The 12,823-nt window shown below is 32.0% G+C and overlaps 1 protein-coding gene across 2 annotated transcripts; it reads left to right on the forward strand.

Annotated features, from left to right (window-relative positions):
- Positions 1 to 421: 421 nt before the first annotated feature.
- Positions 422 to 12,823, forward strand: LOC119689765 (23 kDa integral membrane protein). 2 transcript variants are annotated; one of them, XM_038104665.1, is made up of 6 exons: positions 422 to 604; positions 725 to 883; positions 11,696 to 11,884; positions 11,947 to 12,117; positions 12,186 to 12,425; positions 12,494 to 12,727. In XM_038104665.1, exons 2-6 carry the CDS (start codon positions 800 to 802, stop codon positions 12,725 to 12,727), a joined length of 918 nt encoding a protein of 305 aa, XP_037960593.1. In that variant the 5' UTR covers positions 422 to 604; positions 725 to 799. The 2 variants fall into 2 exon arrangements, with proteins under 2 accessions (XP_037960593.1, XP_037960594.1); XM_038104666.1 differs by lacking the exon at positions 422 to 604 and having other exon boundaries at positions 800 to 883; positions 12,494 to 12,823.

The raw sequence follows: 12,823 nt of genomic DNA on the forward strand, positions 1-12,823 counted from the left end.
AACTGACCTTGTGTAGTGTGTCTATCTCTCTCCTTGAAATAGCGGGCAATGTCAAACGCCTAAATGTATGCCACAAATAATGGAGTGGTAGTGCATTTTACTAAAATGCGACGATTCACTGCAATGCAAGGCACCTTTCGAATGCTTCATATATTATTAATGTAAAATGTCGCAATGGAAAAGTGAAAAAGTGAAAAAGTGAAATCAATATTCACTCTGCGACCGTTCGAGTTTTACACCGGAGTCATTTAATCGGCTACCAAAGATAGCGAAGTGCAGAGGTATTTAGGTTTTATCAGGTTTTTTCTATTTTCTGATTTTTTTTCAATGCTTATTATTAATATTTCTTTCATTAGTTCATTACTTCATACTGAGTGAGACATTCTTGCGCAAAGTTGCGAGCTTTTTTAAAACGTACTCGTAGTTGCAAAATCTTATCTTTCAGTACACTTTTATCTCACACCGGACGGGGAAAAATTTGTGCACAACTGATAAGACACAACGAACACAATTTCACAGTTGCTTGGAAAAATAGTCAACGTAATTTTTGTATTAGTGGCCAAAGCTTTTTTTAGTATCTGTGAAACTTTGTAGCTGTGAAGTTGTAAGTGAAATGAAAAATATTTTTAAAATAAAAGAAAATGAAATCTATTAAATTATATTTTTATTTCGAAACAAAAAAAATTTTCTCACCAAAAATTAATTAGAACAAATTATTTTGCAGTTATGAAAAAATAACGATTAAAACGATTAAAGAGCGGTTCAAAGCAAATTTTTTGTCTGGAAGGTGAAATTCAAAATGGCGCCCAATCGGGATTTACAATTAAATTCGGGCATGCGATGTGCAAAATGCATGCTACTTACTGTTAGCTTCATGTTTGCGGTGAGTATTACCACAATTTTTTGTTACCAAAGTACAAGATTCCATGCAGCACAATAGTTCTGTCCACTGAGAGGATCAAAATATTCTATATCATGTATTTCATATAATATATAAGTTTGTAGTCCATCCACTAGCATTTCTTAGATAGGCCTCAGCAGAGGCCTATTGAATGTTGAATGTCGTAGTATTGGTGACCAGCGTTGGGACATAGATCTGAACAATGGTGAATTCCATTGTTTATATGCTGTGGTTCTATCCATATAATCCATTTATTAAAAGGCCACAACAGCAAATACAAAATATATTTTTAGTGCTACACTTAAAGTATAATTTTACTATATATTAAGAGCTATGTTACATATATTAAAAATTACTTCCTATTCTTATATTCCTACATAAGCTAAGAACACTTATTCTATGATATGGAATAATAAGTAAAATTTTTGCTAAGTCAGTACACCTTTCAGTTCTACAGACAACAACTATACTTTTATGACTTAGAGTATTATGAAGCCATAGCCGTGTTTTATAGTAGAATACATTGTGACCGAAAGGTTTTCGGAGGTTCTCATTTAAGATTCGCGCGCTGTATATTTTTCGATATTTTAAGTTTATGTAGTTTGGCAGCACTGTCCTTAATTACTATGCCAAAAATGAGCGCGATCTGTCGAGACAGTTCGTTTACGGCAGCTGTTGAAACCAGTTCACCTCAGTAGTGCGTTGCGAAAAAAACAATGGAAAAAAATATTGAACAAAGAGTTTGCATCAAATTTTGTTTTTCGAACGAAATTTCGTGTGCAGAATCGTTGCGAATGCTACAAAAGGCTTATGGGGAATCAGTTTTATCGAAAACTCAAGTTTATGAGTGGTACAAAGCCTTTCAGGACTGTCGTACGACCGTCGAAGACATGCCGCGTTCTGGACGACCTTCGACCTCTACCACCGACGAAAACATTGAAAAGGCAAAGGAAATCGTGTTCAAAAATCCTCATGTGAGTGTTAGAGAGATAGCACGAGAGCTAGGCATCGGTCGTGAGATGGCTCGTTTGATTTTGGTGGACAATTTGTGTATGCGACGTGTCAACGCCCGGCTTGTTCCGATTCACCTCAATTTGTTCAACATTATCAACGATTTTAAGGCCAAACATTCAATAAATACCATCGAACAGCCACCGTATTCACCTGATCTTGCACCGTGTGACTTTTTCCTGTTTCCCAACCTCAAATTACCACTCAGAGGAACGCGTTTTGAATCCATAGAAGACGTAAAACAGAATTCGCAGAGGGAACTCAAAGCCATACCGGAAAGCGCCTATAAAAAATGTTTTGATGATTGGAAGAAACGTTGGCATTTGTGTATCGCTTCTAATGGAGCATATTTTGAAGGAGATAAAATAAATATTGATGAAGATTAAGAATTTTGCGTTTTATTTAAGAGTTTCCGGAAACTTTTCGGTCACAATGTAAATGTTGTGAAATCACATTCCTTATCGATATTTTTTGTTTACTGGAACTGTATTTTCTGTATTTTCGGTATTCTTTTTTCTTGTTTAAACGGATTTTTCTTTATAAATGTTGTTTTATATCTAAATCTTTCTTTGATGAAGAACGCTTCTGTATTAATTCATACAAATAAAAAAAATAAATTAAAAAAACAATTAATTTACAACATTAATTTTATTAATTAATTATGAAATATATTAAATACTTGTATTATTTTTTGCCTTGATCATATTTTACATGTAATTAATTTAATTAATTAATTTAAGTTTTTTTAATTTATTTGTAATTCCATTAAACGAATCTAGAAATAATAGAAATATTTTAGATTGTTTATTGCGACAATATTTCTAATCAGCGCATCAAAATTTTAATAATTCTTTCAAATGTTAAAAAATGAGTCTAATTAATGTCCATACAAGAGGCTAATCGAAGTAGAACTACAACCGTTCAGAAAAGCCACAGCCGATAGAACTTTATTTGTAGTTTTGGCTCCTAGCAGTAATACAATAAAGCATTCCCCAAAAGTAGATTATAACCTATTAAGACTGGTTTCTTAACCGAAACTAACCTAACAAATCCGACTGAATCCTAACTTTTTCAATCTTCGTCTCAGTCTTACCTAAACCATACACTAGTACGATAGGAAGTATTAAATTAGTAAAATATAGTTTAGTTTTAAAGATATTTAGATCAATATTAATATTATTCGACCCGTTGTATCGCAACGTTTTTTTCTTATCTCTTTCGATATCAAAATCAATTACATTATGTGATGTATAATGAGCATTTATGAACTGTTATAACAAAAGTGGCTAAAATAACTAAGTATATTACTCACAGAATATAAAAGAAGTTTAAATAACAGAAAACTAAAAAATTAGAGAAGTATTGAAAAAGATGTATGGTTACTTTATTATGAACTGGTTGGAAATATAGATGAATTCACCATTGCGGTGACGAACAACTAATAAACTAATAAACATACTTACATGTAGGTTGTGAAGTCGCTATGATCCTTTGATCTCGATTTAATAGGAGAAGAATGAATGGGTGTGATTCTTCAACCAATTTTTGCCAACTTTTTCCATTCGCTCATGCGTTGTTTCATTAAATCTTCTTTAACATCACCTCAACGACATCTCTTTCTTGGTCTGTCTCTTCTTCGGTATCCAATTAAGTTTCTTACAAGTGCTTGTTTTACTGATCATTCTCGCTTCATACGCTAAACGTGTCCTGACCACTTTAGGCATTGTCATTTTATATATAGTGTTACCACATCGTTGCTTCAATGTTTACGCATTCGAACAAGTGAACTGTACAGGAGTTGCCACAATGAAGAAGAAGTGGAATTTATTAATCTCTTTCTATATATTTCTCTGAGAGAATAACAATCACCAATATGAAATTGGCTTACATATGAAGTAAGCGTTAATATTCGCAACATCATGCCTCTGTTTAGACCTAAATTAATTAAATTAAATTAATTAATGTTGTTTTAGAAATAGCTTGAGGCCAGCAACTCCATCGAACGTAGAAAACAAAAGTCACTTCGAGCCTTATGAAAGTTTAAAGCAAACGTTAACATTTTAACGTAAGAGATGAGAGACTGTTAATTATCATTATTGACGAATAACTTCGAGAAGTAAATTCGCCCATTTCTAAAAGCATAGAGCTTTATAATTTTTGTCAATTTGCTTAAGTATTAAGTTGCTTAAGTATTAAATTTCAGAGGTATGAGAAAAAAATATAAATAAATTAATAATATTTAGGTCGAAAGAAGTATTGACATAAAATCAGCAGAACGTATTTTTAAGCAATGCTCTTCGAATATCATGAAAACGATTGATGACTTTTATAGACTTGAAGAAACACTGGGAACTTGATTTTCTGTTCCTAAATGAATTGTTCTTTGATTATCGGAGAATTATTATTCTAGAATCAAATGTCAGTCAATACTTATTGTAGACAAAGGAATAGGAAGAACTCTTTCAACTGTATATCCCAACAACATCTTCAAACATTTGATTGATGACATTTTAATTTACTTGAATGCCTACCAGTGAGATAATGACTTACAAAAGAGAAAACTGCCTAAGAAGATAGTTAATATAACTAATAAATATATACAATTTTTCAGTATAAAAGAATTATCATTAAGGAATATACCATATGAAAATTGTAAGTATTTTAATAGCAAGCTTTCACAATTTCACCAAGTTCAACGGTTGTGAACGATGTACATTAAGACCGAAAAGTTTTCGGAAATTCTCATTTAAAATTCGCGCGCTGTATATTTTTCGATATTTTAAGTTTATGTAGTTTGGCAGCAATTAAGGACAATTACTATGCAAAAAATGAGAGCGATCTGTCAGACAGTTCGTTTACGGCAGCTGTTGAAACCAGTTCACCTCAGTAGTGCGTTGCGAAAAAAACAATGGAAAAAAATATTGGACAAAGAGTTTGCATCAAATTTTGTGTTTCGAACGAAATTTCGTGTGCAGAATCGTTGCGAATGCTACAAAAGGCTTATGGGGAATCAGTTTTATCGAAAACTCAAGTTTATGAGTGGTACAAAGCCTTTCAGGACGGTCGTACGACCGTCGAAGACATTTCGCAACGCACTACTGAGGGGAACTGGTTTCAACAGCTGCCGTAAACGAACTGTCTGACAGATCGCGCTCATTTTTGGCATAGTAATTAAGGACAGTGCTGCCAAACTACATAAACTTAAAATATCGAAAAATATACAGCGCGCGAATTTTAAATGAGAATTTCCGAAAACTTTTCAGTCTTAATGTATATTGTAAAAGGGCAAACTTTAAGCTAAAAATATGATGTTTTGTATAGTAAAGTTAATTAACATATATCACACTACCATGTCAAATTAGATCGTCAAAATGGATAGCCGTTAACTAAGAACTGAATAAGGAACGATTACAATATCTTCAATCAAAAACTTAAGTAAAAAGTAAAGTAAAACTCATAGGTAGAGTCCCAAGAAAAACAGAGAAGCAAATTTGCTGTCTTCATTTCTCATTTAATGATAGTTTGTAGCATCCATTATATGAGCATTAAAATAAGTTCTGTACTACAAAGAGCCTTTTTCTAGGTAGCAATACTCTTTTGAATATTAGATTAAAAAGTGTTTTAGAATGCAGGATCCATTCATGATTTGCAGAAACTCTACTAACGGTCTTTATTAAAAAAAATATTCTCTCTATTAGATTTTACAATTAAGAACATTTGTGAAAATTGTATGGAATAAAGCAGAATAAACAGTAAATTATAGAATGTTATTCACATCTTAACAAATTACAGAACAGCTGTAAAATGGTTTAACATTCATGAATAATCATATCACAAAATCATTTTAAACTATTTCTTTAGCTATTTGCGACAGTCATATTATCCATATTTTGGATAATAGAAATAATTAAAAAATACAACTAAAAAAATTTGAAAAATCGAAGGCATCTATAACATATTTATTATATATGTGTGTTAAATATGCAGTAGGTTTATTAAAAACATATTGCTTAAATATTTTTATATATCTCGTTCAGAGTCGCTAATACACAAAACCAAACTAAAAGTAATTGGCAACGCTTATTACTTGTTCTTTTTCCTACTACACTCTATCACAAGGAAAAGTCACATTGTCAACGACAATTACTCTTCAGTTTTATTTTACACATATATTCTATAATGAACCAGAATACAGACCAGCTCAATTTGCAGTTAACCGCAGTATCTTTAATTCCCGTTTTCGATGATCAGATCGCTGTTGAATGCAATCCGACTACTATTCATCATCAGTAATTTAGATTAAATCTAAAAATCTTCAATTTTTGAAAAATGATATCTGAATAGCTTATATATTCATATAGCAATATTAAGCCCATATTAATTTTTTCACTTCACCAACATTTTTTTCAAAAGAAATTTTTACCCATTATTTACCATCTTCCTACAATCGATCTCTGAAGTGTAATATTTTTCTATTTTTTTTTCTTATATGTTAGATATAACAGACCTCTTGATACTCCGATTTGAGATATCCTACACTATGGAAAATATTCTATTTTTATACTATCACGACTATTATCAGATTATTGTGAATAAAGTTTCATGATTCTATAGACCATTGTAAGTCCATGCATTATTTAAAATATATTGGTTTTGCTCGTGTCTTATCGACTATTACTCGATCAATTTTGAATCCAGTAACAAAAACTAAGTTGGGATTAAAACACAGAATTAAACAAATATTTTAAGCTTAAGTTGATAAATTTTTGAAGAGAGTTCAAAAATTGACTAAATGAGTTTAGTATCATAACAAATTTTAAGGCTATTTTATTTTACTTTATTTCATAATCACTATTTATAGAAGCCATCCAATATCAGTGATGTTTTAAAAATATACATTTAGTATATTCCATTATACTTTCTAATACATCAGTTATTGTGGTTGGTGCTGGTTAGGTTAGCTAAATGAAGAATAGACACAGTAAAAGTCTATTGTCTACCAAAGGACTTTGTCGAGAGATGAGTTATCCCTTTTAACAAATGTGTTAAAGCTCTATATATTCTTATTACCTTTCTTGCCGAATAGGATTGAATTGGAATGAAGTGCATATTCATCGGTAGTATGGGTACTTCTAATGGCTTCTAATTTAACTAATCTAACACGTATATGTGAGTGTTGATGATAGAATTGAAACTTCAAAAACCACACTAATTTGGAAGTATATCAGGTAAAAAATAAATACTCATATTGTGGGTTGAATACTAAAGCAATAGACCTCATCAATTCAACCCAATCACATAACTTTATAATATATTTGCGAAATATTTTTAAAGTACTTCGTTTCATGCATTTGTGAAAGAGATCTGTAGCGAAATAATGAGTCACTTATATTTGTCATTATAGACAAATATTATTATCGCAACAGAAACTAATACGAGTATCTATAAAATGTCGTTTGCACAACACATTCGAACAACATTTAACAAATGCTTTTTCATTGTTTTTATTTTATTATTTTAATTTTCAAAGCAATTATTTATGGAAAAAATACAAAAATTGAATTCAAAAGCTCAATAAATAAATTACTGGCATTACTGACTATTTCAAAATAGTGACGTTATGTATAGTGACGTTATGATACCAATGTCGTATATAAAGTGAAACGTTTTATTTTAAATATTCTTAGTATTTTATTTTTTTTTTACTTACTTAATTTAGTCCACATTACTTTATAGAGAATAACTATTCATCATTCTTCCAAACCCATAGCATCTAATTGAACAGATGTATTGAACAGATGTATAGAACTAATGGAAGCAACTATTGTTGCGTTCGAATCACTTCAAAACAACCACATAACTAACTAATAACTAGTAACGAGTTGGAACTAGTTAATCAAAGTTTCATAGTTTATTGTAATGTCTAAGCATTATTTACAAAACTGTCAAAATAAGTTAAACAATAATCCTGTATAATCCTGGCATTTGTAATTTAGATAGAGGGCATCACAAACTTAGTCTATTTACAAAATTTTTTCACAAATTCTTTCCATTCATTCCTGTTTCTCGCTATGTTTCTGAGCTGATTCATCGTTTTGTTCGTTTCGCTCACAACCGTTCTCTTTTACGTTAAAATCTGACGACCTGTCCGGCGTTGGCCCTCTGGGTTGTATTCCAGTACAACATGAGAGATATCATTGATTGGTCTTCTAACTGCTTGAACCAGCCATTGATATTTACACTTTTTGATTTCTTCTTCTTCCACTGGGAGTTGTTCTGCCTTCTTCATAACTTTGAATTCGAGATAGTTGCCGGCAACCAAATGTGCATAATGTGCCTCAAACTTCTGTTTAGGAACGTTTGCATTTTCTTGAAATTTGTTCAAGTGTTTTGACGCATGCATTAAAAATATTGATCTTAGTCTTAAAACTTATTGTACTTGATCTCCATACTTTCTTAAGTTGCGCAAATATACTTTTTTCTACATTTCGTAGAAGGGAATCAATATTCATGATGGTTCCACCATCAATACCAACAACACTGCCGAGATACTCGCACCTCTGTACTTCCTCTAAGACATATTGTTGACAATAGGCTATCCTGATTGCTGGTGTTTATGCGCATTATTTTAGTCTTCATTACGTTAGTGTTCAGGTCCACTTTACTCGATTCATTATGTAGATTCGATATAGACATTTATTAATTTAAGTCTTATTAAATTATACAACTTATTAAATTTCCTACATAGGCGTTACCTCAAGTAATATTATTTATGTCTGCCTCCAACTATTGCATAACTATACCCTCCATAATTAAAGACCGCATATTTATTTTGATCTGAATATATCATGCATAGAGTAAACGTTTTCCAAAATAACAGCTGTTACGAAAGGATTTTCGCAATACTCGTCAGGGTAAACGAATGGTGATATACTATCAAGTTCTATATCACTTCTAAGAATGAACGATGAAAGTTTTATAGATGTCAGACAAACTATAATGAATACGTGTACTAATTTGTAACTCTAGTAAACCCAAACTCAACTCTTCTATTCTTTAAGTTTTTTTTTTCAAAACATTGCAGAATGGCTTCTACTTTATTATTACATTACTAAATTATAGTTTTGAATTACTCATATTAGATACATAAAACAATTTTCGCATGAATTTATAAGCTTTTATACCGCATATCGCTTTTGACTGAATATCTCTTATCGGTTTTTTTCAACTTCAACTATTCATTTGCAATACTAACGCAAGCAGATAGAGATACTTTCATACTTTGGCCCGAATTGTGTATTCATGTATGAGCACAAAAAGTGAAATAAACACTTTTTACATTATCAAAATATTTGCTCATTAAGATAATAATTCTGATTTCAAAATATTTCTTCACCTTGACGCATACATTCCCATAACTTTTACGTAAACATTTCGATAGTAGTTAATATACCTTCTACATATACCTTCTGCTCAAAAAGTACTCGGATTTGCTCCTTCTGAAGCGATACACATATGCCAACGCTTACCCCAATCCTCCACACACTTTTCGTAGGCCCGTGTAGGTATGGCTTTTAGTTCCTTCAGCGAATTCTCTTTTACCGAATCACGAAGGGGCAATTTGAGTTTCGGGGACAGGAAAAAGTCGCTCGGACCCAGATCTGGTGAATATGATACCTGAGCGATGACAGTGGTGCCGTGTATGGTCAAAAAATCGCGTACAACAAAAATTTTCCATAGTAAAAATCGCTAAATGCACTTGAGGTAGTCTCATATTAACAGCTGCTGTAAACAAACTAATTGACAGATGGTGCTCAAATTTGTACCATATATCCAGAATAGACCTTTCTAAAAAAAAAATTTTGTAAAAGGTCTATTATTTAAGGAGTAGTTAACAAACATCAAATCCGGATACTTTTTGAGCAGAAGATATGTTTCCAAGTGTACTCATTGCATATATATAGGTAAAATATTTAGATATAAGCAATGTAAATAATATTTATAATTCAGGATAATAATTATTATGAGAAAACAATTTAATTGTAATTATTATTACAACACAATTATCTATGGTATATCTTCAACAATATATTAGAGATCTTCTCATATGCAACAATAAACCACTAATCTTTATTATAAAAGTCGTTTACTATAGTTAAGTATAGTTAAGTATCTCAACTAATAATTCAATGAACTCCCTGAAACTGTCTTCAAAGTCATCCTATAGAAGACAATGACTTTCGTTCAATATGTATCTTAACTAATAGCTCGATCAATTGTTTGAAACTATTTTAAAACAATTTGAGTTCTTGAAATTCAAATTTATTTCTCGAACTTTAATTGTTTCAACCTCAACGAATACAGACATAACCATTATTCCATAATCATTATATGTACTTTTACAATTGTTCAGGATTGTAGAACTGTATAGATTAGGACTGTATACTATATAGTATATATAAATATCAAATCCGCATGGGTACGTACATAGTGTATCGTCTGTATAGGAACGCCTTTCTTCACTCGTGTTTCTTTTAGTCACATATGAACGAACTTACTTACAAATATAATCGTTTTTAAACACTTTTGTATACAACAACAAAATTTGCAACAAAATTTAATTTAATTAGGAGTATGCACTCTGTCTTCCAAAGTCATTGCAAAGCGCATAAATTGCAAGAATGCTATACTAAAATTGCAAGAGTGTGAGAACACCTCTATTGCAGAATTGCAACATTAAAATAAAACAGCTGTGTTTACAGCACACCACACCCACATGAGGAACAAACAAAGAAGCTGTCAAAATTGCAAGCATATATGCATAGGTTTAGGTAAAAAATTGGTCGATGGTCTTCTTCTTCATTCCAGGACATTGGGCCGTAACGAACTTTTTCCAACTGTCACGATTTTTTTTCAAGCTTTTTCCGCTTGCTTGGATTTCTTTCTCCAGTGTTCGCTTCCACGTTTGCTTGGGCCTACCAGGTCTTCTGCTTCCTTGTGAGTTCCATGTAAATGCTTGTTTGCAGATTTCATTTGGTGCCTTCCTCAAAGTGTGCCCGATCCATTGCCATTTACGTTTTTTGGTTTCATTTGCCATAGGAAGTTGGCCATCGCTGACCATAGTTTGCAATTTCTAATAGTGCGGGGCCACCAAATTTTTAGAATTCTCCTAAGGCATTTGTTTATAAAGGTTTGCAGTTTGCAGTTCAGTAGTAATACTGACCAATTAGCCCGTAAAAAAACAATGGTATTACAGTTCATCAATATACTAGAAAAAATGTGAGCGTTAAGGTCAAGTTGTTCTCTTAATTTATAATTACTTAATGGTAATCTATAATCACAAGTGAATTATATGTGGCTTCATAAGGTACTGCTTCTGAAAAGTTGAAAAGGCAATATTTTTAACCATGAATAGATGGAATATATAAAAAAAATAGATGGAATAGATAAGATAGAAGAGTCATTCCCCACTCCCATATTTATACCTTGATTCTAGTGGAAATGAAATGTTTCTTTTTGTATTTCAAAAATGATAAATTTCTTATTTTTAATATCGTTAGTAATAGTTGACATGCGGTTATAGATGGAAACTACTAAAAAACGATTTAAAAGGTTTATTAAATGTCGTATATTTATTATTAAAAAGTGAGATAGAAATTTTAAATGTATTATCAAATCAATTATATCTACTTTAGTTTAATACACGTTTAAGTATAGATTATCTACTTACATATATATTATAATTTTAAATATATTATTAATTAAAAATTATTAATTCTATAGTTGACCGCTATCTTACTAGTTATGGTTGGCTCAACTATTCAAGCAATATTCGGCGACTTCCGTCAGTTCATTGATGAGTACTTCTTGTCTCCACCAGCATTAATTATTGCAATTGGTTTTATATTGCTTGCCGTAGCCATTTTGGGGGCCTACGGCGCTATTAAAGAGAGCGTGCTTATCATCAACTTGGTAGGTTGACACACCAGACATCGTTCATTTCCACAAATTTCTTACACTTCATACATTTACAGTATGGCGTATTCCTCTTCTTAGTGTTCATTTTAGAGGTTGCGGCTGCCATCGCAGCATTCGTCATGCAAAGTCAAGTAAGCGAAATGCTGGAACGCACAATGACCTCCGCTTTGGCCGAATACGAAACCAATGAATATTTGGAACAAGGTGTGGACTTTATGCAGACTGGCGTAAGTAAAAATATATGAATATTACAAAAATAGAATTCAATATTAAATATTTACACGATCGCTTACAGCTTGAATGCTGTGGTATTGTAGGTCCAGCTGATTGGAAACCATATCTAAATCAATCTGATATCAATGAAGATTATAATGAAATTGCGGTTCCTCCTTCTTGCTGTGGACGCATGTCTGAGACTCAACCAGATAAGTGCGAAGTCCAATATGAATATGGCTGCTTGCGTCGCATGGAGTTCATAATTTCGCAGAGTACCATGCTTATTGCCACTGGCGCCACAACTGTAGCATTTGTACAGGTATATAAACATGCATATATATGGTATATACAGAGTGGATCTTAATTTTATTTGTTAACTCTTTTCAGCTTTTAGGCGTTTTCTGTGCTTTCATGTTAGCAAAAACATTGCGGCGTAATAAGTCCATACGTGAGGCTCGTCGCTGGCAGTTACAACAAAGTTTGGGAGTGCTAATATCCGGTGGCAAAGTAACACCACCACTGAACTCACCTATGACAGGTTACACACAACTCGAGAAATCGGAAATGTATATTGAACATGATCCGGTAACTTACACACCAAGTAGTCCAAGTGTTAATTAGGAGTAGTATGCGAGGTTCTTACAATAAATATACATAAATCGCATCTACAACTAGGTATATAAAAAATAATGCTATAAATTTTGCTATAAATATATT

This window comes from Teleopsis dalmanni, chromosome X (genome assembly GCF_002237135.1).
Source record: "Teleopsis dalmanni isolate 2A chromosome X, ASM223713v2, whole genome shotgun sequence".
Taxonomy (NCBI): domain Eukaryota; kingdom Metazoa; phylum Arthropoda; class Insecta; order Diptera; family Diopsidae; genus Teleopsis; species Teleopsis dalmanni.

Coding starts and splice junctions, on each gene's coding strand:
- LOC119689765 (XM_038104665.1), top strand. CDS start 800: ATGGCGCCCAATCGGGATTTACAATTAAATTCGGGCATGCGATGTGCA. Junction 884..11,695: donor CTGTTAGCTTCATGTTTGCG/GTGAGTATTACC, acceptor TTAATTCTATAG/TTGACCGCTATCTTACTAGT. Junction 12,426..12,493: donor CAACTGTAGCATTTGTACAG/GTATATAAACAT, acceptor AACTCTTTTCAG/CTTTTAGGCGTTTTCTGTGC.